The sequence below is a fragment of the Bos indicus genome, chromosome 12 (genome assembly GCF_029378745.1).
Source record: "Bos indicus isolate NIAB-ARS_2022 breed Sahiwal x Tharparkar chromosome 12, NIAB-ARS_B.indTharparkar_mat_pri_1.0, whole genome shotgun sequence".
Taxonomy (NCBI): Eukaryota; Metazoa; Chordata; class Mammalia; order Artiodactyla; family Bovidae; genus Bos; species Bos indicus.
The window spans coordinates 72,077,757-72,103,667 of record NC_091771.1 but is presented as its reverse complement, the minus strand read 5'-3'; the positions used below and the strand labels follow the sequence as shown (position 1 = coordinate 72,103,667).

Genomic DNA, 25,911 nt, shown 5'->3' with positions numbered 1-25,911 from the left:
ATCCAGTTTTTCTGAAAGGGATACCTTTGGGAAAAAATTTTTCAATTGCAATAAAATACACATAAATTTCGGAGAAGGCAATGGCACCCCACTCCAGTACTCTTGCCTGGAAAATCCCATGGATGGAGGAGCCTGGTAGGCTGCAGTCCATGAGGTTGCTAAGAGTCGGACATGACTGAGTGACTTCACTTTCACTTTTCACTTTCCTGTATTGGAGAAGGAAATGGCAACCCACTCCAGTGTTCTTGCCTGGAGAATCCCAGGGACAGAGAAGCCTGGTAGGAGGCCGTCTATGGGGTCACACAGAGTCGGACATGACTGAAGTGACTTAGCAGCAGCAGCAGCACACATAAATTTGCTAGATTAGCCACTTTAAGTGCACATTTCAGTGGTGTTAAATACATTCACATTGTTGAACAGCCATCACCACCACCCAGCTGTAGATCTCCTTTCATCTTGAAGAACTGAAACTCCATACCCATTAAACAACAAGTCCGCTCTCCTGGCCACTCCTGGTACCCACCATTCTATATACTGTATCCATGAATTTACTACTCTAGGTAACTCCTATTAGCAGAATCATACAGTATTTGTCCTTTGTAAATGACTTATTTCACTTAATTTTTTCAAGGTTCATCTGTGCTGTAGCATGTGTCAGAATTTTCTTCTTTATTAAGGCTGAGTAATATTCTACTGTATGTATGCACACCACATTTTGTTTGTTGATTCATCTGTCAATGGACCCTTAGGCGCCTCCACCTTTTTGCTGTTGAGAATTATGCTGCTATAACATGCATGTCCCAGTATCTCTTCAAGACCTTTCTTCCAATTCTTTTGGGTTTATATTCTAAAATAGAATTGCTAGGTCATATGATAATTCCATCATTAACTTTTCTGAGCAACAAACAAGTTGATTTCCATAGTGGTTGCACTATTTTACATTCCTATCAGCAATGAACACGGGTTCTAATTTCTCTACATCCTTGCCAACACTAGTAATTTTCTTTTTTTCTCTCTCTTTTCTTTGATAGCAGACATCTTAAGGGGTGTGAGGTGGCATTTCACTAGAGTCTGAAAAGACTATCTTGATTTAAAAATTACTTAGAGTAATCCCAGGTATTTTCAAGGTCACAGGCAGGTAGCAACAGCTGTCCCCAAATCCACATTCACCTTCCTTTGGGTGCCATCTTGTACATGCTTCCTGATAACAGGTTTTTCAGGACACATTACACTCACATTCCAGGAAGTACATTTACCTGGCTCATTCTGTCTCATCTCCTCTCTATTTCTTATCTCAAGACGGTAGTTTTCTGAGCTTCCTTTGATAGGCAGATGATTGCTAAGTATATAAATAAAAACTCTTTTTTTTTTTTAATCAGCAAGTCTGTCAAAGCAGAGGGCAGGATGATAGATGAGGACACAGGATCGAGGTTGTGCTTGGCTATATACCTGGAGGATAGTAATCTCTCAGTAAAATTCACAGAATTATGTTGAGTGAATGAACCATAGGAATGACAGGAGTGTCTACCATGCATATACTCCAGTCTCCAAAACACTCCCTGAAAGTTACACTACTTTACAAAGAAGAAGAAAATAGAACAGAATCAGAGCCCAGGAAGAGATGGCCAACTCAACACTCCATCACAGCAGGCACATATGGGTCTACTTGAAACACTTCACACTCATTGACCTATTTTATCCTCACAACAGATTGAAGGGGTGATACTGTTATCTGCCTTGTAAGACAGAGAAAACCAAGTACATAGAGACAGAATTCTGAGTCCCCTGCTCTTCCTCACTATTCTGTATTGCCTCCCTGGTGAAAATTATTAATTAATGGCTAAATTGTCAAAGTCTCCCCAAAGCATCTAAATATCCTATGATTCTCAAAGCCCCACAATTTCACAGAAAGTTCTCCTAGGAGATAATCACTTTTTAAAAGATGTCCTGGTTTCCCACAACAAAATTACATCTGTAAGACACTTATTAATAAAATTCATGTTTCCCTATAGGAACCTCTCCAGTGCTAAACAAACCATTTATCCTTCTGTTCTCAGAATTATGTGATTATCAGTGAATAAAATTGTGGAAACTAAGGAAGTCTGAGTCAAGAAATCTATCTCAGTAAGTTATTAAATCACATGCACACAAAACTAACAAATGAACAAACAAACAAACAAACAAAAAAACCTGGTATCTGATGAAAGTGTCTATTGAAAATACCTGCTGCTAAAAATATGCTCCATTGGGGGGAAAATAAAAAAAGGATCAACTCATTCACTTAATTGGAAAAAAAAAAACAATCAAATTAAAAGCACTTAAACTTAGACGCCTCATACAAAGAACATGTGAGAGCGCTCTGCTGTGCGTACCTGAAGTGCAACTGACAATTTCTTCCTTAAATCGTGCAGTCCAATATGTGCTGTCAAGATTCCATCAATATAAATGCCACCTTCAGGTTCTGACAACCGAAAAAGGGCAGCAACGAGGGAACTTTTTCCAGCTCCTGTTCTTCCCACGATGCCATACTGTAAAGAGACCCAGGGGGGATGAAGAATTAACAGGATGCACAAAACCCAGGAGGACCCTGATTGTTGAAGACGAATTTTTAAAGTTCTATTATATATAAAGACTAGTCTATAAGTTTCCCAGGGTTTCCCTGGTGGCTCAGACAGTAAAGTGTCTGGCTGCAGTGCAGAAGACCCAGGTTCAATCCCTGGGTCAGGAAGATCCCATGGAGAAGGACATGGCAACCCACTTCAGTATTCTTGCCTGGTGAATCCAATGGTCAGAGGAGCCTGGTAGGCTACAGTCCATGGGGTCACAAAGAGTCAGACATGACCGAGCAACTTCATAAGTTTCTCAAGCATAGCCCTGCTGGCATTTTGGACCAGATAATTCATTGTTGAGGGTCGGGGGCCTGTCCTGTATATTGTATGATGATTAACAGTAGCCATGAACCCACTAGACACGAGATGCAACCCCCAAATTGTGGCAATCAACAATGACAGAAATTCACAAATGTCCCTGATTGAGATCACCATCATCCCAAGAATACACAACATAAACTATAGTGATTTTCATGCCTTCTAAAAATGTCAGGCAATTTTATTCAGATTTCCCTGAATAAATGTTTAATATGCTGAAGATTGTTTGTTTTCTATAATTATCATATAAGGAGCAGAAGGGGATAACAGAGGATGAGATGGTTGGATGGCATCACTGACTCAATGGACATGAGTCTGAGTAAACGCTGGGAGTTGGTGATGGACAGGGAGGCCTAGTGTGCTGCAGTCCATGGGGTCGCAAAGAGTTGGACATGAGTGACTGACTGAACTGAACTGATCATTATGTGGTATGTTAAAGGGGGAGACATATATGTGTATGCAGTGTGTGTGTGTGTGTGTGTGTGTATGTGTGTGTGTGTGTGTAACTAACATTCACAAATAAAGGAAGAAGACCTGAAAAATAATCTGCCTGCAGTGAAAAACTAGCAGTCTCCTAAGTGGTCCATAAGAAGTCAGCTTTTAAATTAGTTTTATTCCTACTCCCTGGATAATTTGACCTTGAGTATTACATGGGTAATTTTACAGAGATGTCGACAAGTCAAGTCAGAGTGTTAACACAAACAGGTGCTCACTTTCTGTGTTATTTATTTAAGAGGAATTATTCTTCGGTAAAAAAATGAAATCACTTCCTGATATTAAATATCTTAATTATATTATATCTTGAAAGGAAACATCTTCAAATATAAAATGCAGATCTCAGTCTTGAAAGAGGCCAGTAGACAAAATTTCCATAATGAGATCAACATTGATACAAATAACCTTTGCTATTTACATGAGACCTTTCATCAGAGCAGGTCAAAAGACATTTTATCAATACATTAATACTTACAACTGAACCTTGGAAAAACACATGTCAGGTGTCAGTCTATTTACTAAAACCAGAGCAGAGAGAAATTAAACGCACTAACAGTAAGATTCAAGAATCAGTACAGTGTAGGTAAAATGCTGGTGGCTGGTGGTTTAGTTGCTGGGTTGTGTCCAACTCTTGTGACCCCATGGACTGTCACCTGCCAGGCTCCTCTGTCCATGGGATTCTCCAGGCAAGAATACTGGAGTGGGTTGCCATTTCCTTCTCCCACGTAAAATGCTGGTGAGGAATAAAACTGCATTCAAATATATATGCAGAAACTGGCCTTTTTTACCAATGAATTTTTAAGTGAAAGAAAGTATTAATCACTTGTGTCCAACTCTTTGCGACCCCCTGGACTGTAGACTACCAGGCTCCTCTGTCCATGGAATTCTCCAGGCAAGAGTACTGGAGTGGGTTGCCATTTCCTACTCAAGGGGATCTTCCTGACCCATGGATGGATCCCAGGTCTCCTACATTGCAGGCAGATTCTTTACCTTCTGAGCCACCGGGGAAGCCCAAATGCAAATTCCCTGAAGGAAGCTTTCTAAGAGATTATTTCATCTCTATTTAAAATTTGGAATTGATGATAGTGTAAGATATGCTTGGATCATTTGTAAATCAATAAAGTTTTAAAACTCATGGCTTTAAAAAAAGAACTACTAAATCTTTCTGAGCAACATAATCAGAATGTTTGGACTGTTTCATGTTTTCTGATTTGAATACTTCTAAAGTTTCAAATCTTAGTCTGTCAAATCAATCATGGCATTTCAAAATGAATTTATCTTTATAGAGATTAAACATAAGAAAAGTGGGTTTACCTAATTTTATTATCTTATAAAGGTAATACAATGACTATAAGACATTTTATTGTTGTTCAATCACTCAGTCATGTCTGATTATTTGCGACACCATGGATTGCAGCATGCCAGGTTTCCCTGTCCTTCACTATCTCCTGGAGCTTGCTCAAATTCATGTCCATTGAATTGGTGATGCCACCCAGTCACCTTATTCTCTGCCATCCCCTTCTCTTCCTGCCTTCAATCTTTCCTAGCATCAGGGTCTTTTCCAATGAAATGGCTCTTCACATCAGGTGGCCAAAGTATTGGAGCTTCAGCTTCAGCATCAGTTCTTCCAATGATTATTCAGGGTTGATTTCCTTTAGGATTGACTGATTTGATCCCCTTGCTGTCTGAGGGAACTCTCAAGAGCCTTTTCCAGCACAACAGTTCAAAAGCATCAGTTCTTCAGTGCCCACCCTTGTTTATGGCCCAACTCTTACATCCATACATGACTACTGGAAAAAGCATAGCTTTGACTAGATGGACCTCTGTTGGCAAAATAATGTCTCTGTTTTTAATTTGTTGTCTAGGTTTGTCATAGCTTTCCTTCCAAGGAACAAGCATCTTCTAATTTCACAGTTGCAGTCATCGTCCACAGTGATTTGGAGCATAAGAAAATAAAGTCTATCACTGTTTCCATTGTTTTCCCATCTATTTGCCAAGAAGCGATGAAACCAGAGGCAATGATCTTAGTCTTTTGCATGCTGAGCTTTAAGCCAGCTTTTTGCACTCTCCTATTTCACCTTTATCAAGAGGTTCTTTAGTTCCTCTTTGCTTTCTGCCATTCGGGTGATATCATCTGCATATCTGAGGTTACTGATATTTCTCCTGGTAATCTTGATTCCAGCTTGAGCTTCATCCAGCCCAGCATTTCGCATGCTGTACTCTGCATGTAAGTTGAATAAGCAGGGTAACAATATATAGCCTTGAAGTACTCCTTTCCCAATTTTGAATCAGTACATTGTTCCATGTCTAGTTCTAACTATTGCTTCTTGATCTGCATACAGGCTTCTCAGGACATTTTGTATCTTATGCTAAACTCTAATTCATATAATATTAGATGTGCCATTCTCTGCATGCAGGCAGGTTGTAGTGTGTATATATGTGGCTCATCTGTTCTGTGTACAAGCAGGCCTCAAAGATATTTTGTATTTGGCTCCAGACCACCTCAACAATGTGAATATCAAAATAAAGCAGGTTATATGAATTTTTTTGTTTCTCTATGCAAATAAAAGTTATGTTTATACTATATTGTAGTCTGCTGCTAAGTCACTTCAGTCATGTCCGACTCCGTTTGACCCCATAGACAGCAGCCCACCTGGCTCTGCTGTCCCTGGGATTCTCTAGGCAAGAACACTGGAGTGGGTTGCCATTTCCTTCTCCATTGCGTGAAAGTGAAAAGTGAAAGTGAAGTTGCTTAGTCGCGTCCAACTCGTAGCTACCCCATGGACTGCAGCCTACCAGGCTCCTCCATCCATGGGATTTTCTAGGCAAGAGTACTGGAGTGACTTGCTGTTGCCTTCTCCGATATTGTAGTCTAATGAGGTACAAAAGCATTATATAAGGTAATAATACACACCTTAATTTCCAATACTTTATTGCTAAAAGAATGCTAACCATCTGAGCATTTATAGGGTAACATTACAAACCACCGATCACAGATCAGAATAATAAATATAATAATAATGAAATTGTTTGAAATATTGAAAAAATTATCAAAATGTGACAGAGACATGAAGTGAGGAAATGCTATAGGAAAAATGGTTCGATTGTACTTGCCTGACACAGCATTGCCATAAACGTCCATTTTTTTTTTTAAGTATTATCTGTGAAGCACAGTTAAACAGGTGTGCCTATATTTCTGTGTGTTCTCATACATAAACCAACACACATCAGGACACAGGTGAGAACTGATCTATGAGAATGTGTGTATGTTCCCATGTTACCAGCTCCACTGTAACTGACCCATCTGTGCAAACAGGAACATCTGTACACTTTAGGTAAATAGACTGAGATATGTTGGGGCACCGAGGACTGCTCATGACCACAAGACTGTGAGTTCCAAACTCCAGTGAAGAGAACTAAAAAACCAGGGGACTTCCTGGCATTCATTCCAGTGGTTAAGATTCTGTGCTTCCACTGCAGGAGGCATGGATTTGATCCCTGGTCAGGGAACACAGATCACACATGCTGCATGGCCCCAGAACCCCCAGAAAGAAAAAAAAGCAACTCAAAGAAAACCTGACTCTGATTATTCCAGAGTTCAGTCTTCAAAGCTATAGTTTGAATGTCTTTTCTGAGTAACCGAAGGGTTTATGGGAAATAGATGGGGAAACAGTGGAAACAGTGTCAGACTTTATTTTTTGGGGGTCCAAAATCATTGTAGATGGTGACTGCAGCCATGAAATTAAGAGATGCTTACTCCTTGGAAGGAAAATTATGACCAACCTAGATAGCATATTCAAAAGCAGAGACATTACTTTGCCAATAAAGGTCCGTCTAATCAAGGTTATGGTTTTTCCTGTGGTCATGTACGGATGTGAGAGTTGGACTGTGAAGAAGGCTGAGTGCTGAAGAATTGATGTTTTTGAACTGTGGTGTTGGAGAAGACTCTTGAGAGTCCCTTGGACTGCAAGGAGATCCAACCAGTCTATTCTAAAGGAGATCAGCCCTGGGATTTCTTTGGAAGGAATGATGCTAAAGCTGAAACTCCAGTACTTTGGCCACCTCATAAGAAGAGTTGACTCATTGGAAAAGACTCTGATGCTGGGAGGGATTAGGGGCAGGATGAAAAGGGGACGACAGAGGATGAGATGGCTGGATGGCATCACTGACTCAATGGACTTGAGTCTCAGTGAACTCCGGGAGTTGGTGATGGACAGGGAGGCCTGGCGTGCTGCGATTCATGGGGTTGCAAAGAGTCAGACACGACTGAGCAACTGAACTGAAAGGGTTTTAACAATTGCCCATGGAGAGTGTGCCCAGTATCAGTAACCTTACATTCTTCAATCTAAAGACAGTTAGGGGACTTCCCTGGTGGCTCAGTGATAAAGAATCTGCCTGCCAATGCAGTAGACATGGGTTCAATCCCTAGTCCAGGAGAATTCCACATGCTGTGAAACAACTAAGTCCATGCACCACAACTATTGAGCCTGCATTCTAGAACCTGGGAACCACAACTGTTGAGCCAACATGCCACAAATATTGAAGACCTTGCACCCTATAGCCCATGCTCTTAACAAGAGAAGACACCACAATGAAAGGCTCACATGTGGCAACTAGAGAAAAGCCCAAGCAGCAACAAAGACCCAGCACAGCCAAAAATAAATAAATAAATAAAATTATAAAGACTCTTAAAGAAAATCTTCTGTTATTGGCTTTACAATGGCCCCTTTCTGTTTTTCCAACCAGGTTGGTCTCTGATGATGACACAACTTATTAGACACTTGCTTTTGGATGTCTCTTCACATATCAAACTCAACATATTCAACACCCAATGCCCCACAGAAAACAACCCCTTCATCCATCTTCCCTACATTATTCTCATTACTTCTTTCCCAGGCTCACAGTGTTTAAAAAACAAATTAAACTGCTTAATCATAATCAGTGCAAATAAATTTAAAAAGTAAATAAATACTAGCTATAGCCCAGCACTCTGAAAAAAAATTCTTAAAATTATATTTTTACTTTCTAGGTTGCTGTATGTGTTCTTTTTGTTGTTTCTGTATTTTTTTGTATGTGTTCTTAAAGACACAGTTCACATATTTAAGCAAAATGGGATTAATATGAACATACTGTTATATGTGTTTTCATTTAGTATTTCATAATGCTTTCATAATATTATAGTACATGTGATCATTTATTTAACAAATCCTCTATTGCTGGATGTTTAGGTGGTGTCGAATGGTTAGCTACTAGAAATAACTCTGTGTTAAATATCCCTGAAGCTAAATCTTTGCAAACAACCTTAAGCATTTCCTTCACATAAATTCTCAGATTTGGAACTGCTGAGAGTCAAGTATGAACCCCTTGGACAACAAGTCAATCTTAAAGGAAATCAGTCCTGAATAGTCATTGGAAGAACTGATGCTAAAGCTCCAATACTTTGGCTACCTGACACAAAGAACCAACTCATTAGAAAAGACCTGATGCTGGGAAAGACTGAAGGCAGGAGGGGAAGGGGACAACAGAGGATGAGATGGCTGGATGGCATCACTGATACAATGAGCATGAACTTGGGCAAATTCCAGGAGATGGTGAGAGACAGAGAAACCTGGTGTGTGTCAGTCCATGGGGTTGTGAAGAGTCGGACACAACTAGGTGACTGAACAGCAACAACAAAGTATGAACATTTTCAGAGGAAGCTGTTAAGCTGCTAACCTACCCTCCAGAAGTATGATACCATTTTTTACTCCCACCCATTTCCCTGCACATTCACAAATCCAGGTGTTAGAGCTTTGTTTTAATTGACATCAGTTTGATTCCAAAAAGTGGCATCACTTTCCCACGATGTCTTACTGGAGGGAAAACAGCTCCTGCCTCCCCGCCCCCTGCACCTGCCCCCTCTGGTCAATGTGCTCTCACTTCTCAGATTAAACTCTCAAATGCCAGCTCAGCATCCAACACTACACCCTAGGATGTCTCTTCTACAAAACTGTCCTCTCATACTTCATGTACATGAGTCAGCTTCCTTGGCATCACTAGGTAATTGTGAGGGTTGAATGCAAAAACGTGTGTTATACACTTGGTAGTTCATTTTCCTGAATGCTTTGCAGATGTCTAGGTCTTCACTCACTGGATCACAGCATCATGCTTTTGCTTATCTTGGTCTCACCTCCCAGAATGCCTCTTACATGCATTTCCGCCTGCTGAAACCCTAACCACACATCACTAAGTCTGTCTCACATGTCTAACTCCTTGAAAATGCTCTCACTGTCCCCTCATGTGGGCTTGTTCCAACTCTAGCTGATGTTATGTAATTTTATATAAATGTCTATAAAAATCGTGACCTCCTTCTAGCTTACAAAGTTAATATAGCCATTTTCTTGTTTCTTCAACTAGACTGTATACATTGACATTAGGATCTGTATTGGATTTGATTTTTTCTTATTTTTATTACCTGTGGTGTCCTGAGACAAAGAAACTTCCACTGCGAGATGAGATTTTTAACTCAGGCCAGAGAAATTTATGGAAAATCTATTACCATATTATTTAGGTATAAGATAAATCAGACAGAGACAGACACAGCAGATGGATCCTATAGCCATAAATACAATTTCAAATGGCCAACAGCTCATTTTCATGGGACAGACAACACTTTCTGCAATGTAGGTGGTTATGGTCATTTTACACCCTATGAAAATGATGATCATTTTGTCCAAGCATTTACTCTGGGTGCTTTATATGTCTTATGTTGTTTAAGTTGTACATCAACCCTACAGGTTACATCCTATCACTTCCATTTTGCACAAGAAAAGATTGAGGCTTAGATGACTTAGTCTGTCTGAAATATCAGAGCCCATAAATAGCAGTATGGGACTCAAATCCACATCTTTTGGCCTCTTTTCCATCTGCTGATGGGACTTTTTATCACCTGGATGGCCTGACACCTTATCATGTCCCTCGTAGCTAGAACACAGAGAGTGGGGAGAGGTGTAGTTGCAGTTAAAAAAAACAGGCCTACCATAGAGAACTTACAGTCAGAGACTTAAAGCATGACGTGGACACAAGTGCATATGTGGTGAACAGGAGCAAAGAGGGTACCTGAAGTCAGGTGGACCAGCTGTCAGCAGAAAGAACTGGCATCCACAGCCAGATTGAGAGAAACCTGCAGCTTAGTGGTACACATGATGCCTGGGGAACAGATCAAACAGACCTCATGCCCTGCTTGGGGCAGCAAGACTCATTTTTTTATCCCATCAGGTGGTGAAACAGCCACACATACACTGCTGCACTGGGCTGTCTCTGACTCGAGGTCCAGACAGGGCTGAGCCTGTGGGAAATCCCTCCGGTCCCTGTAGGAGGCTGGTGTGGGGAAGGCGGGACAGCAGAATGAAAAATGCCTGTGATGGAAGACAGACTCCACTGGAAAGACACAAATAATGCAGTGGAATCACACAGAATTAGATTGTAATGTAAAAGTGCAATTTATAGAGCATAAAGGTAAGGAAATCTAGTGGCACAGAATATTCTAGAGCCTCCTGCTCAGTCACAACAGAGAATTGGGAATTCTTGAGTTCAATTTCCAACTGTCAAAGCACACTTCTTGGGAATCACAGGTTATCACTCATCAAAAACTGCCCATGGGAGGCAAAGCAGGAGGTTATGTTCAGCTGTAATGCTGAGTCAAGAGGTCTGGGTGATCCTGAGACTCTGCATTTCTAAGAAGCTCCAGGAGATGTAGGTGCTGCTGCCTCTGGCACCACAGTATGAGTCACAAGGAATTAGGAAGCCAGCAGGGGAAGGGGGACAATCTGGGAGTAAGGAGAGTGGCTTTTAAGAAAATATTATGTATAAAAGGAGGAATGTAAGAAACTAATACTTTTGCACATTATAGCATGGTCTACTAAGCGTCTGTAAAAATGTATCATCCAAATAATAGCTGTGAGCAAAAACAAAGCAAAATCAATCTACCTCGAGAGCTGCAAAATACTCTATTGCCTAGGATTCTCTAAAATGATCAAATCAACCACAAAATCATCTAAATGAAAAATGTAGCCTGTTTTCAAACTCTAACCAGGAAGTCTAGGGTCCTATTTACCTCATGTTGGCTTTTATGTTTGGCTGTTCTGGGTCCTGATTGCCTTGGAAGAGCTGTCTCTAGCTGTGATGAGTAGGGGCTACTCCCTGTTGCAGTGCACGGGGTTCTCACTGAGGGGGCTTCTACTGATGCTGAGCAAAGACTTCAGTAGTTGTGGCACATGGCTCAGTAGTTGTGGTGCAGGGCTTAGTTGCTTTGCAGCATGTGGAATCTTCTCAGACCAGGGACTGAACCAGTGTCCCCTGCACTGGCAGGCAAATTCTTATCCACTGCACCACCAGGGGAGTCCTAGTTCCTAATTTTTACTTTATATTTCTTCTGTGAATTAAAATCCTGCATCAGTTCAGTTCAGTCACTCAGTCATGTCTGACTTTTTGTGACTCCGTGAATCACAGCACCTCAGGCTTCCCTGACGTCTGTCACCAACTCCCAGAGTTCACTCAAACTCATGTCCATTGAGTCAGTGATGCCATCCAGCCATCTCATCCTCTGTCGTCTCCTTTGCCTCCTGCCCCCAATGTCTCCCAGCATCAGAGTCTTTTCCAGTGAGTCAACTCTTCGCATGAGGTGCCCAAAGTATTCAAGTTTCAGCTTTAGCATCAGTCCTTCCAAAGAACACCCAGGACTGATTTACTTTAGGATGGACTGGTTGGATCTCCTTTCAGTCCAAGGGACTCTCAAGAGTCTTCTCCAATACCACAGTTCAAAAGCATCAATTGTTTAGCACTCAACTTTCTTCACAGTCCAACTCTTGCATCCATACATGACCACTGGAAAAACCATAACCTTGACTAGATGGATCTTTGTTGGCAAAGCAATATCTCTGCTTTTTTTTTTTTAAATTTAATTTTATTTTTTAACTTTACAATATTGTATTGGTTTTGCCATATATCAACATGAATCTGCCACAGGTATACACGTGTTCCCCATCCTGAACCCCCCTCCCTCCCCGCTCCAGGTACCATTCCTCTGTGTCGTTCCAGGGCACCAGCCCCAATGCACATATATGGAATTTAGAAAGATGGTAACAATATCTCTGCTTTTGAATATGCTATCTAGGTTGGTCATAACTTTCCTTTCAAGGAGTAAGCGTCTTTTAATTTCATGGCTGCAGTCACCATCTGCAGTGATTTTTGAGCACAAAAAAATAAAGTCTGACACTCTTTTCACTGTTTCCCCATCTATTTCCCATGAAGTAATGGGACCACATGCCATGATCTTCGTTTTCTGAATGTTGAGCTTTAAGCCAACTTTTTCACTGTCCTCTTTCCCTTTCATCAAGAGGTTTTTTAGTTCCTCTTCACTTTCTGCCATAACGGTGGTGTCATCTGCATATCTGAGGTTATTGATATTTCTCCCGGCAATCTTGAATAGTACCTACTATACTTTCCTATTGACTCTAACTTCCAGAAATCAGGACAGAAGAGGAAATACAGGAAAGAGAATAAAACCCCACTTCTGCTGGGCTGGCTCACTCCCATGTCCCCTGCCCACCACACCCCTCTCCCCCACTCCACAACAGCCTCTCTCAATCAAATCCAACACCAAAAGGCTGTCCTGGAGTGATGAGGGCTGGGACAGGTGAGCAGGAGAGGGAACCTGGGAGGTAGACAGGTAGAGTGAAATCAATTCATGAACACACTGCCCAGGTATCATCTCCAAACACAGAAATGAAACTAACAGTGATACTGAGTGGACCAAGGCACAGATCAAAAATCAAGTTACTGCAGTTATTAATTCAGTTTTCAAATTCAATTTTCCCTCAAACATTTCAGAATCTCAATCCCATGATTTTCAGCTTTTAGAAGGAAGTATAAGAATCTGTTATATTCCTAAGTTGTACTACAGAGTATTTTAGATAAGTCATATTTTATGGCTTTGGGGAAAATTTAAGACAAGTGCAGGTTAACAGAATTACATTTACAACAGAAAATCTGATAGACACATTGTCTAAGAGTAAGTAAACACCACCTACAGTGCTCTCAGAGAAAAGATTATATCAAGAGCTGTGGTTAATATTTTCCTGACACAACAGTTCACATTTTTTCTGACCTACACTAAAACTGGAAATAATTAGGAGGGAGCTTTTGCCCTGTAACTAACTGAAGCTGCTCCCTGGGTAGCATTCGGGCATTACATTGAATATTCTTTCATGTTACAAGGGTTTCATTCATTAAATTACAGCTATAGCCATTAGATGGGTCTGGCACAGTAAGCATTTTAAAGAGCAGTTCTTTCAGTTATTTACGGAGTTGTCATGTGTGTGTGCTGGTTCCTGCTTGCTCACACCTGTGTAAGTCACTCACCCTCACAACCAGCAGTCCCTCAGCACCCTCTCTGTGCCTTGCAAAATGCTACTTTCTGGGAACAAAAACGAAAACAAGATGCTCCCTGATTATAAAAAGCTTCAAAGTACTATGAGATGCAGATCCCAAATTACAAAGCATGCCACAGGTGCTATCTTTTAATTATGATGAAATTCACATAACATAAAATTTAACCATTTAACCATTTTTAAGTGGATAGTTTGGTGTTCAGTACATTCACATTGCTGTGCAACAAAGCTTGAGTTTTTTTTTTTTTTTTTTTTTTTGCTTCGTAAAACTGAAATTCTTACCCATTAAAAACAACTCCCCATTTCCCCTCCCCCAGTCCCTGGAAACCACCATCCTTCTTCCTGTCTTCTTGGATTTGACTACTCTAGGAATCTCACATAAATGGAATGAGAGTATTCATTTCTTTTGTGTCTGGCTTATTTCATTTAGCAAGATGTCATCAGGTTTATCCATAGGTCAGAATTTTCTTCCTTTTTAAGGCTGAATAATACTTCATTATAAGGATTTAGTTCCTTCCAACTTTTGGCTGCTATGAACATAGGTGTACCATAAATGTTACCTTAAAAGAATATAAAAGACACTAAGGGTATATTAGTGTGTGTGTGTATAAAAGTATATATATACACTAATACTAAAAGTATATGTGTGTATATATATATATATATATATATATATATATATACACACTGATATGTATATCAGTATATTAAATATATGTTAGTACATTAAGTATATATTATGTTAAGTATGCATATTAAACATATATAATATATATTAGTATATATAAGGGTATATTAAGGGTACATTAAACTGAGGGTCTCGAAGATGCATTCGAGTTGACTGAGAAAATGAGATTTTCACCATCCAGATGATGGAGGGCCTGGGTCTCTGAGGTAGAGGACGAGCATGTGCACTGGGAACAGGGAGGATGTGGAGCTTTGGGAGAACCTACACACAATCCGAGTGCAGGTGTGAGTATGTCAGACATACCGGCTGCAGAGGGAGGTGGGGAAGAGCTTCCTAACACCTTGTCTGTTCTGGTTTAGTGTCTTCTTCGACTCTGTCCTAGTCCCAGGTGAGGGCTTCAAGCTGAGTGCGGAAGGAACATCACCAGCAGACATGGATGCTGACAGGTCCAGGTCACAAGCCTCTCTGCCATCTTTCACATGGATCTTCTCTGCTCCCTTCAACTTGCTTTTGACTTTGAGCCAGTCTCTAGACCCTACCTCTATCTGAAGTCCTGGTTCCTCACTCCTGACTGGGTCATTATTGAAGCTCTTCTCTGATGGACACAAGGTCACCTCACGGCCCCTGCGGGAGTGGACTTGAGGCTATGCTATGGTTCCAGCAGCAGCTCACACAGCCCAGTAAGGATCAGATCTGGGCTAAGAAAGAAGCAGTCTGTGGGGGCGGCAGAGGGGGCAGGGGGCTGGCAGCTCAGTGTGGGTGAGTGGAGGACAAGGCTACAGGAAGGGCTAAAGGACAGGGAAGGAGGCTGCAACCAGAGGGCACCATGGGAGGAGGAGGAGATCTCAGAAATACAAACAAGGAAAGATGGAAAGGAATGAGATTGGAGTTAAGTTCAGGAAGACAAGGCTGACATCCCAGACTTTGTATGAATAATCAGGTGTCACATATAGTGTCCTGAGTCAGGTTAAGATGGAACCCCAGATCCCAGAGCCCATCAACCACCATGAGGGAGCTCACAACACAGGGGGAAAATTGCTGGTATACCCTTCCCATGGTCAGTTTCCAAGAAAGATTCACCTACAATGTCACTGATCTAATCTGCATCCATTAGGAGCAAACAATCCCTGTGACATAGTGATAAGGAAGCCAAGAACAGATGTGGTGCTAAATCTTTAGCTGGATTTAAAGAGGCAAATGGATTAAACTAACCTTTTCTCTTGAGTAAATGGATGTTTCCAGGTTCCTCAATATCAGAGGACTGTCCAAGTTATATCTGAAGTTCACACTGAAAAGGGAAATCCTTCCGTTGGTGGGCCAGAATGGTGGAGGACGATACTCAAGTTCCCAGGGTGCTTCTTTCTCAAGGTCTGTATATTCAATCACTCTTTCTACTGACGTCATCTGAAAGACATATGACATCACATGAGTTAGTATCAGAGGATCCAGTTTATGGGTGTTCAGAGACTGTAAATGAAACCTCCTGCTTTTCTATGGTTCAGAATATCTCAGGTCTCAACATCCGCAAAGGACAGAAGTAGGAGTCTGATGAGTTTGGATGATTTGCAAACTTGCTCATCATCTGCAAAACTTTTACACATGACTACTTCCTTCAATTTTATATAAAAGCTAAAAAAATTAGAGAAATGAATAGTAAGATTTTATTGATCCACCTTTCACATCAAAATTAAAAAAAAATTTTTTTTTGAAAAAAAAAGAACACTTATGGACATCAATCAGTATGTGTGGCTACAGAAGGGCCACGTGTTACAGATGTCCAGAACTGGACAGTCATCAAACATCATTTTAATAATTAGTCACTTTCTACTCTGTTAGAAGAAATAAATAGAGAAACTTCATTTTTATTGTTTTTCTCCCTTTAAGAGAAGGTACAAATATTCAAAAGTGTATAATTTACTTATTGACTAAGGCCTCTTCAGTTCAGTTCAGTTGCTCAGTCGTTTCTGACTCTTTGTGACTCCATGGATTGCAGCATGCCAGGCCTCCCTGTCCATCACCAACTCCTGGAGTTCACCCAAACTCGTGTCCATCGAGTCGGTGATGCCATCCAGCCATTTCATCCTCTGTCGTCTCCTTCTCTTCTTGCCCCCAATCCCTCCCAGCATCAGAGTCTTTTCCAATGAGTCAATTCTTCGCATGAGGTGGCCAAAGTATTGGAGTTTCAGCTTTAGCATCAGTCCTTCCAAAGAACACCCAGGACTGATCTCCTTTAGGATGGACTGGTTGGATCTCCTTGCAGTCCAAGGGACTCTCAAGAGTCTTCTCCAACACCACACTTCAAAAGCATCAATTCTTTAGTGCTCAGCTTTCTTCACAGTCCAAATCTCACATCCATACACGACCACTGGAGAAACCATAGCCTTGACTAGATGGACTTTTGTTGGCAAAGTAATGCCTCTGCTTTTTAATATGCTATCTAGGTTGGTCATAACTTTCCTTCCAAGGAGTAAGCATCTTTTAATTTCATGGCTGCAATCACCATCTGCAGTGATTTTGGAGCCCAAAAAAATAAAGTCGGACAGTTTCCACTGTTTCCCCATCTATTTGCCATGAAGTGATGGGACCAGATGCCATGATCTTCGTTTTCTGAATGTTGAGCTTTAAGCCAACTTTTTCACTAACCTCTTTTCCTTTCACCAAGAGGTTTTTTAGTTCCTCTTCACTTTCTGCCATAAGGGTGGTGTCATCTGCAATATCTGAGGTTATTGATATTTCTCCCGGCAATCTTGATTCCAGCTTGTGTTTCTTCCAGTCCAGCGTTTCTCATAATGTACTTTGCATATAAGTTAAACAAGCAGGGTGACAATATACAGCCTTGATGTATTCCTTTTCTATTTGGAATCAGTCTGTTGTTCCATGTCCAGTTCTAACTGTTGCTTCCTGACCTGCATATAGGTTTCTCAAGAGGCAGGTCATGTGGTCTGGTATTCCCATCTCTTGAAGAATTTTCCACAGTTTATTGTGAGCCACACAGTCAAAGGCTTAAACAACCATAACTCCATACCTTTGAGAGCACATTTTGGGAGAGAGCCTATCCTACCAGAGAGAAGGACTGCCAGCAAATTCAGGTGCTCAATACACACACGAATAAGTGACAAAATGGAGGGGAGGGGTGGAGGAAGATATTAATTAAATAAACTTTAAAATACTGGATTCTTTTCTTTTGCCAAAAATAAGGAATTACCCTCTAAGAAGCAAAGATAAACTAGCTGCTAAGAAATGAGCTTGTGTCCAGAATTTCAGAACCTCTCTCCTACAGAGACATTTATTGTATTTGAAGACAGTTTGTGATGAATATAAAACCCTCTGACATGACATCATATGTGGGAAAATATACATATATATTTATTAACTTTAAGCAGATGGAAAGTGAAAGTGAAAGTCAGTCAGTCGTGTTCTGCTCTTTGCAACCTTATGGACTGTAGCCTGCCAGACTTCTCTGTCCACGGTGATTCTCCAGGCAAGAATACTGAAGTGGGTAGCCATTCCCTTCTCCAGGGGATCTTTCCAACCCAGGGATAAAATCTTTCTCTCTTGCGGCTCCTGCATTGCAGCCAGATTTTTCACCATCTGAGCCACAAGGGAAGCCCTTAAACAAATGGAGGAGAACATAAAAAAACTTTGTAAGATAATGTGAAAAAGAAAAAAAAAGCTTTATTATTTTATGTAAGAATTGCTTTTATTCCATATAACAGTAAGGAGACCTGAAAAGGCTAAGAACAGAAAAATAAACATCACCATGTTCTCAACTTCAGCACTTTGTCTGACGCACCACTGGAACATCCCCGTGAGTACGAGAGAGAGAGACAGGACCAGGCCAACCTGCCCGAGATCCAAGGCTAAATGAGGAAGAAGAGGAATAAAATTAGTCTACTTCTCAACCCCTCACACAGCTCCTTCTCTTCACTTTACAAAGACGACTCCTTTATTTTTATGATTTTTACTGGAGTATAGTTGATTTACAAAGTTGTGTTAGTTTCAGGTGTACAGTAAAGTGAATTAGCCAGATATATACATATAATCTGCTCTTTTTAAATTATTTTCCCATATATGCCAATCAGATCAGATCAGATCAGTTGCTCAGTCGTGTCCGACTCTTTGCGACCCCATGAATCGCAGCACGCCAGGCCTCCCTGTCCATCACCAACTCCCGGAGTTCACTGAGACTCACGTCCATTGAGTCAGTGATGCCATCCAGACATTACAGAGTATTAAATAGAATCCCCTGTGCTATACAGTAGGTCCTTTTTAGTTATCTATTTTATTATATAGTAGTGAGAAGACTCCTTTATAATATTTAAATCATTTGCATGTAATGATAGTATCATTCATAATATTACTTCTGTTGTATGAGACAACAATACATTAAAAACAAACAAACAAAAAAAATCACTATGAGGGACTTCCCTGGTGGTCCAATAGCTAAGACTCCAAACTTCCAATGCAGGGGGCTCGGGTTCAATCCCTGGTCAGGCAACTAGACTCCACATGCCACAACTAAGAGTTCACATACTGCAACTAAAGTCTTGCCTATTATAACTAAGACTGAAGGTCCCACATGCCCCAGCTAAGACCCAATGCAGCCAAATAATTAAGTTAATTTTTTTAAAATATGAATTTAGAAAGAACTAACAAAGTTGTTGTTGTTGTTAAGTCACTAAGTCATGTCTGACTCTGGTGACATCATAGACTCTAGCACTATAGGCTTCCCTGTCCTTTGTTATCTCCCAGAGTTTGCTCAAATTCATGTCCATTGAGTTCGTGATGCTATCTAACCGTCTCATCCTCTGTCACTTCCTTCTCCTCCTGCCTTCAATCTTTCCCAGTACCAGGGTCTTTTATAATGAATCAGCTCTTCGAGTTAGGTGGCAAAATTATTGGAGCTTCAGGTTCAGCATCAGTCTTTCCAGTGAATGTTCAGGGTTGATTTCCTTTAAGATTTAATGATTTGATCTCCTTGCTGACCAAGGGACTCTCAAGAGTCTTCTCCAACACTACAACTTGAAAGCATTCAATTCTTCAGCCCTCAGCCTTCTTAATGGCCCAAATTTTACATCCACTGACAGCTCTTACATGACTACTGGAAAAAACATAGCTTACACTATATGGACATTTGTTGGCAAAGTGATGTCTCTGCTTTTTAATATTCTGTATAGATTTGTCATAGCTTTCCTTCCAAGAAGCAAATGTCTTTTCATTCATGGTTGCAGTCACAGTTTGCAGTGATTTTTGGAACCCAAGAAAATAAAATCTGTCACTGCTTTCAATTTTTTCCCATCTATTTGCCATGAAGTGATGGGACTGGATGCCATGATCTTAGATCTTTGAATGCTGAGTTTTAAGCCAGCTTTTTCACTCTGCTTTTTCACTTTCATCAAGAGGCTCTTCAGTTTCTCTTCACTTTCTGCCATTAGAATGGTTTCATCTGCATATCTGAGGTTATTGATATTTCTCCCAGCAATCTTGATTCCAGCTTACGCTTCATCCAGCCTGGCATTTTGCATGATGTATTTTGCACATACGTTAAATAAACATAGTGATAACATATAGCTTTGTCATACTCCTTTCCCAGTTTTGAATCAGTTCATTGTTCTATGTCTAGTTATGTTTCTTCTTTACATGCTTTCAGGTTCTCAGGAGACAGGTAAGATGGTCTGGTATTCCTATCTCTTTCAGAATTTTCCACAGTTTGTTGTGATCCACAGAGTCAAAACCTTTCAACATAGTCAATTAAGGAGATGTTTTCTCTTGAATCCCCTTGCTTTCTCTATGATTCAATGAATGTTGGCAATTTGATCTCTGGTTCCTCTGCCTTTTCTAAACCCAGCTTTTATAGTTGGAAGTTCCCAGTTCACATACTGTTGAAATCTTATTTGAAGGATTTTGAGTATAACTTTATTAGCATGTAAAATGAGCGCAATTGTATGATAGTTTGAACATTCTTTAGCATTGTCTTTCTTTGGGATTGGAATGAAAACAACTTTCAGTCTTGTGGCCACTGCTGAGTTTTGCAAATTTTCTGGCATATTATATGAACAGCATCATCTTTTAGGATTTGAAATAGCTAAGCTGGAATTCCATTACCTCCACTAACTTTGTTCGTAGTGATGCTTCCTAAGTTCCACTTGACTTCACAATCCAGGATGTCTGGCTCAAGATGAGTGACCACACCATCGTGGTTATCCAGGTCACTAAGATCTTTCTGGTACAGTTTTTCTGTGTATTCTTGCCACCTCTTCCTAATCTCTTCTGCTTCTCTTAGGTCCTTACCATTTTTGTCCTTTATCATTTAATCCCACCTGGAGTGAGATACACTTGACAGTATAAAACAGTTGAGGATGCCATTGTTCAGATTTTTGTCCTTATGCTACAATTACCATTATGTAATTTCACTTTCTACATCCAATGTAGCTGCAGTTGAAATCACAAAAACAAGGCAATGGATTCTAAGAGCCAGTGCTTTTAAATCTAAAATATTACTCTCATTTTTCCATTATTAAAGACTGTAATTCAGGGCTATTTCTATGGAATAGTGAGGGATGGTGAATTCATGCCACACATTCCAACAACTGCTCATCTGGGACCCACACAGCAGCGAGGATACTGTTTTTGCTATAGAGAATCTTTCTCAGACCCCTACAATCAAGGATTCCACGTAGCCCAAAAGCTAAAACCTAAAACCTAATCTGTACAAAAAACTTAAGAGTAAACCTGGTTCTCTCCATCCAGCTATAGGACACTACCTAGGATGTTCAGAGGCCATCTTGCTACAGTTATGTAGATCTCAACCCATTCAAAGAAAGATAAAAAGATAAAAGATCTCAATGAAAACCTACTATAAACAAAGAAGCAAACTACCCAAAAGCAATCTACAGATTCAGTGCAATCCCTATCAAATTACCAATGGCATTCTTCACAGAATTAGGACAAAAATATCTACATTTTGTATGGAAATACAAAATACCATGAATAGCCAATGTAATCTCGAGAAAAACAAAGAAGAAAAATGGAGCAAGGAGGAATCATGTCCCCTGTCATCAGACTATACCACAAAGCTACAGTAATTGAAACAGTATGCTACTGGCACCAAAAACAGAAATATAGATCAATGGAACAGGACAAAAGTCCAGAGATAAACCCATGTACCTGTGTCACCTATGAGAAAGGAAGCAAGGATATACAATGGAGAAAGACAGTTTCTTTAATAATTGGTGCTGGGAAAACTGGAGAGCTACATCTAAAAGAATAAAATCAGAACACTCCTTAAGACCATAAACAAAAGTAAACTCAAATAGATTACAGACCTAAATGTAAGACCAGACACTAGAAAACTCTTAGATTAAAACATAGGGAGAACTCTCCCTGACATAAATTGCAGTAAGCTTTTTAACCCACCTCCTAGAGTAATGAAAATAAATAAAACACAAACAAATGGGACTCAATTAAGCTTAAAAACTTTTACACAGAAAAAAACAAAACAAAACAAAACAAAGACAACCTGCAGAATGGGGGGAAATATTTGCAAATGAAGTGACTGATAAGGGATTACTCTCAAAAATATACAAACAGTTCATGCAGTTCAATACCAAAAATAAATAAGTAAACAGCCCAATCAAAAAATGGGCAGAAGATTAAAACAGACATTCTCCAAATAGGACATACAGATGGCCAAAAAGCACATGAAAAGATGGTCAACATCTCATTATTAGAGAAATGAATATCAAAACTACAGTAATTTTTTTTTTTTTTTAGCAAAAAACTACAGTGAGGTTTCACCTCACACCAGTCAGAATGACCATCATCAAAAAGTCTACAAACAATAAGTACTGAAGAGGATGTGGAGAAAAGGGAACCCTCCATGTAAACTGGTACAGCCACTATGGAGAACAATATGGAGGTTATTTTAAAAACTAAAAATAGACACACAAAAAGATGCCAGGATTCTTAGCCTCCAGAGGAGAAGAATTCAATCCAGGGCCAGAGATGAGGCTTGATCACTCAGAGCTTTTGTGTAATAAAGTTTTATTAAAGTATAAAGGAGATAGAGAAAGCTTCTGACATAGGCATCAGAAGGGGACAGAAAGAGTACCCCCTTGCTAATGTTAGCCATGGAGTTATATACTTTCTAATTAGTTATTACAGTGAATCAAAAGAATGTCTGGAGGTTGTAAAGACCTCAATAGACTTACTCCCATAATTTGTACCTTAAGATAACAGGATTAGCCAGAAGGTTTTTTCCAGAGACTGTCCTCAAGCAGCATACATTATTGTTATATAATCCTAAGGAATGTAGAAGGACAAAAAAAGTTTGTCCTTTCTTCCTCATTGAGAATTCCAGACCCCTCTCTCCTTGGGGACCCCTGGACTTATCAATATGCCTAGGAATTGACTCTCTCACTACTAAGATCCAGCAATCTCACTCCAGGGCCTATATCCAGAGAAAACCATAATTTATAAGGATACATGCACCCTAGTCTTCACTGCAGGACTATTTACAACAGCCAGGACATGGAAGAAACCTAAATGCCTGTCAACAGATCAATGGACAAGGAAGATGCGGTACCACATATACAATGGAATGTTACTCAGCCATAAAAAAAGGGCAAAATAATGCCATTTGCAGCACCATGGGTGGACCTAGAGATTTGCATACTGAGTGAAATAAGTCTGAGAAAAATAGAATATGATATTGCTTACATATAGATTATAACAAAAGGCTACAAATGAACGTATCTACAAAACAGAAGTAGAGTAACAGGTGTAGAAAATAAACTTATGTTTACCAGGGGATAAGGGAGGGGAGGGATAAATTGGAAGACTGGGACTGACACATACATACTACTATATATAAAATATTCAAAAGATAACTAATAAGAAACTACTGTAAAGTACAGAGAACTTTGTAATGATCTATATGGGAAAGTAATCTAAAAAAGAGTGGATATATGTATGTGTATAGAAGATTGACTTTGCTGTACTTTGGAAACTAAGACAACAGTGTAAATGAACTATACCCCAATAAAACTTAAAATAAAAATTAAAGAATGGCCTGAGTGAGCCAAAGCAGGGGCCCAAGGCACCACAGGTCTGCTGCAGCAGGCATGTCATACCTGGTCTTTGCTCCTAAAGATTCCAAAAGTCAAAACCAGAAATTCTTTTCTAAAGGACTATTCATTTGAATTATTAATCAAGTGCAAATTACTAAAAAGAATACAGGCACCCCAATGTTCGTGGGGTGTGGAAAAAGAATTTTTTAAAACGTGAATATATGTATAACAGATTCACTTGGCTATACACCCAAAGCCAACACAACATCATAAATCAACCATATGCCAATCAAAAAAATTTTTTAAAAATTATCCCAACAAGGGCTTACTGTAAATAAATAAGTAAAAGTAAAAAAAAAAGATAAAAGTTCTCATCAAGACATAAATGACTTCACATGGACACCCTGCGGAGTCACATGCTGCAGACACTTTAATACAACTCATTAGAATCAAAGAGTATATATTAGACAAGATGACAACAGTTTAATAACTACAAACAAAGCTATCAAATGTAAACATACCACAAATATTCACATGTGTACTTACATTCTACCAGAATCAGGGCCCCAAAGGCAACAACAGTGACAAAGATGGCACAGATGACATCCAGATACACAGCGAGCCATCGGGACGTCGTCAAAAGCAGGAACCAAGCCTCTGCATTTGTGAACCATAATAAGTGCAATATATAAACAGAAAAAAACATGTTAGCTGCTTCTCATGAAGGAGAGCATTTTCTCAGTTGAGCTACAGAAGATTTTACACAAGGGGTAGGACAGCAAAGTTACACACCTGTAACTTCAAAGTAACCTGAAGATTTCAGAAAACTAGGTTCAACACAAAACAACATATGGGACACAAAGGAATCAGTCCAGTAAGCATGTTTTGAGAAGTTCAACCCACAGGTTATCAAGAGAAATACCATGATAAGAAAGAAGATGGAAAAACATCTCATTGGTGTGTTCCCTGCAGTTCTGGGCCTCAACATGAAGATCCTCCTCTCAAAGGGTCAGCTGTTCCCAGCTCTGATAGCAGAGAGCACAGCTCACACCGTTTCCAGCACCTTATGCCCTCACTACAAGGCCTGAGGTGGTTATTCTTAGGAACCAGTGTCCACATGACCATCAGTTAACAGGATCTGTATGTGACTTTCAAATGGCATGTTATCTTCAAAATACATTAATGATTGGAAAGTTTGGCAAGGATTTTATAGACTTAGAAGAAATTCTGAATTTTATACCTAGATGGAAAACAAACAAATTTCATTGATACAAAGCATAATCAAATGGGTAGCAAATCAGGAACTTATTTTCCTCAATACTTCTGCTACCCTCAATGTCTGCTCTCAAAAGACTTGGCAAAGCACACCCTGAGGGGGAAGAACAGCTACCACCTGGTTCTGAAAATAAAGTTTTATTGGAATACAGCCATTGACTAATGTATGCTTTTTGTCTGTCTTTGTGCTACAATGGCAAAGATGAGTGGTTACAATAGAGACAGCACACAAAGCCTAAAATATTTTCTATCTGGACCTTTGGAAAAAAGAAAAGTTTACTGACTCCTGCCTTAAAGAGACAGACATCCACAGGACACAGTGATGGAGGACAATGCAGGCCAGTCAGGGGAGAAAAGCAGGGCTGTGAGGGGGGAAGAGGGGAACAGGGGAACACAGAGGAGATGCTGAGAGGAAGGGGTGGGGAAGGCAGGTGTGCAGAGGGAGACAGGGGCTGACATACAGAGAGGCACTGGCCAGCCAGGCCACCTGAGACAGAGGTCAGGCCTCAGAAGGGAGTTCATCCCATCCTTAGAAATCATCTTCAGAAACTTACAGACCTGAATGAAAATCCTGGTGTGCATCAAACAGCTCCTGAAACTTCTGTTCAGCTTTGTACGCCCGGATGGTCCAGAGTCCCCGGAGAGAAGATGCTAAGTGGGAAAACACCAGGCTCTGAGCTGGGGGAGCAAAGACAGACAAATGACAGAGAAAGTCAGGGGAGGTTGGATGCGAGGAAACCACTGCCTCCTGGGCTCTGTGGTCACATGTCCTGCCAAAGGGAATCCTCCATGTGACCTTCAAACTCCTGCTCACACCAAGTTTCAATTTAATGACCTGGGAATGAGAGATTCTCTTTGAAATTATCTTTGATCAAATTCAAAATCCCAGCCAGATTTAGATAAAGAAATTCTTTACTGGTTCTTTCATCAAGATCCTCTCAAACATTTCTCCCTCCATATACTTCTGGCATCTTTCCAGGTGGAAATTGCTCACAATTTTTTAAAAGTATATTGAAGTATAGTTGATT

The 25,911-nt window shown here is 40.1% G+C and overlaps 1 protein-coding gene across 1 annotated transcript in view; it reads right to left on the bottom strand.

Annotated features, from left to right (window-relative positions):
* The window catches only part of LOC139186160 (ATP-binding cassette sub-family C member 4-like), a 44,225-nt gene extending 19,911 nt beyond the window's left edge, over positions 1 to 24,314 (bottom strand). Inside the window, exons 1-5 of the mRNA XM_070799965.1 lie at positions 24,155 to 24,314; positions 18,300 to 18,400; positions 15,753 to 15,944; positions 14,658 to 14,801; positions 2,373 to 2,528 (exon numbers count right to left, since the gene is read on the bottom strand). Coding sequence (XP_070656066.1) covers positions 2,373 to 2,528; positions 14,658 to 14,801; positions 15,753 to 15,944; positions 18,300 to 18,400; positions 24,155 to 24,314 — 753 coding nt within the window. The remainder of the gene's footprint in view (positions 1 to 2,372; positions 2,529 to 14,657; positions 14,802 to 15,752; positions 15,945 to 18,299; positions 18,401 to 24,154) is intronic.
* Positions 24,315 to 25,911: the final 1,597 nt, after the last annotated feature.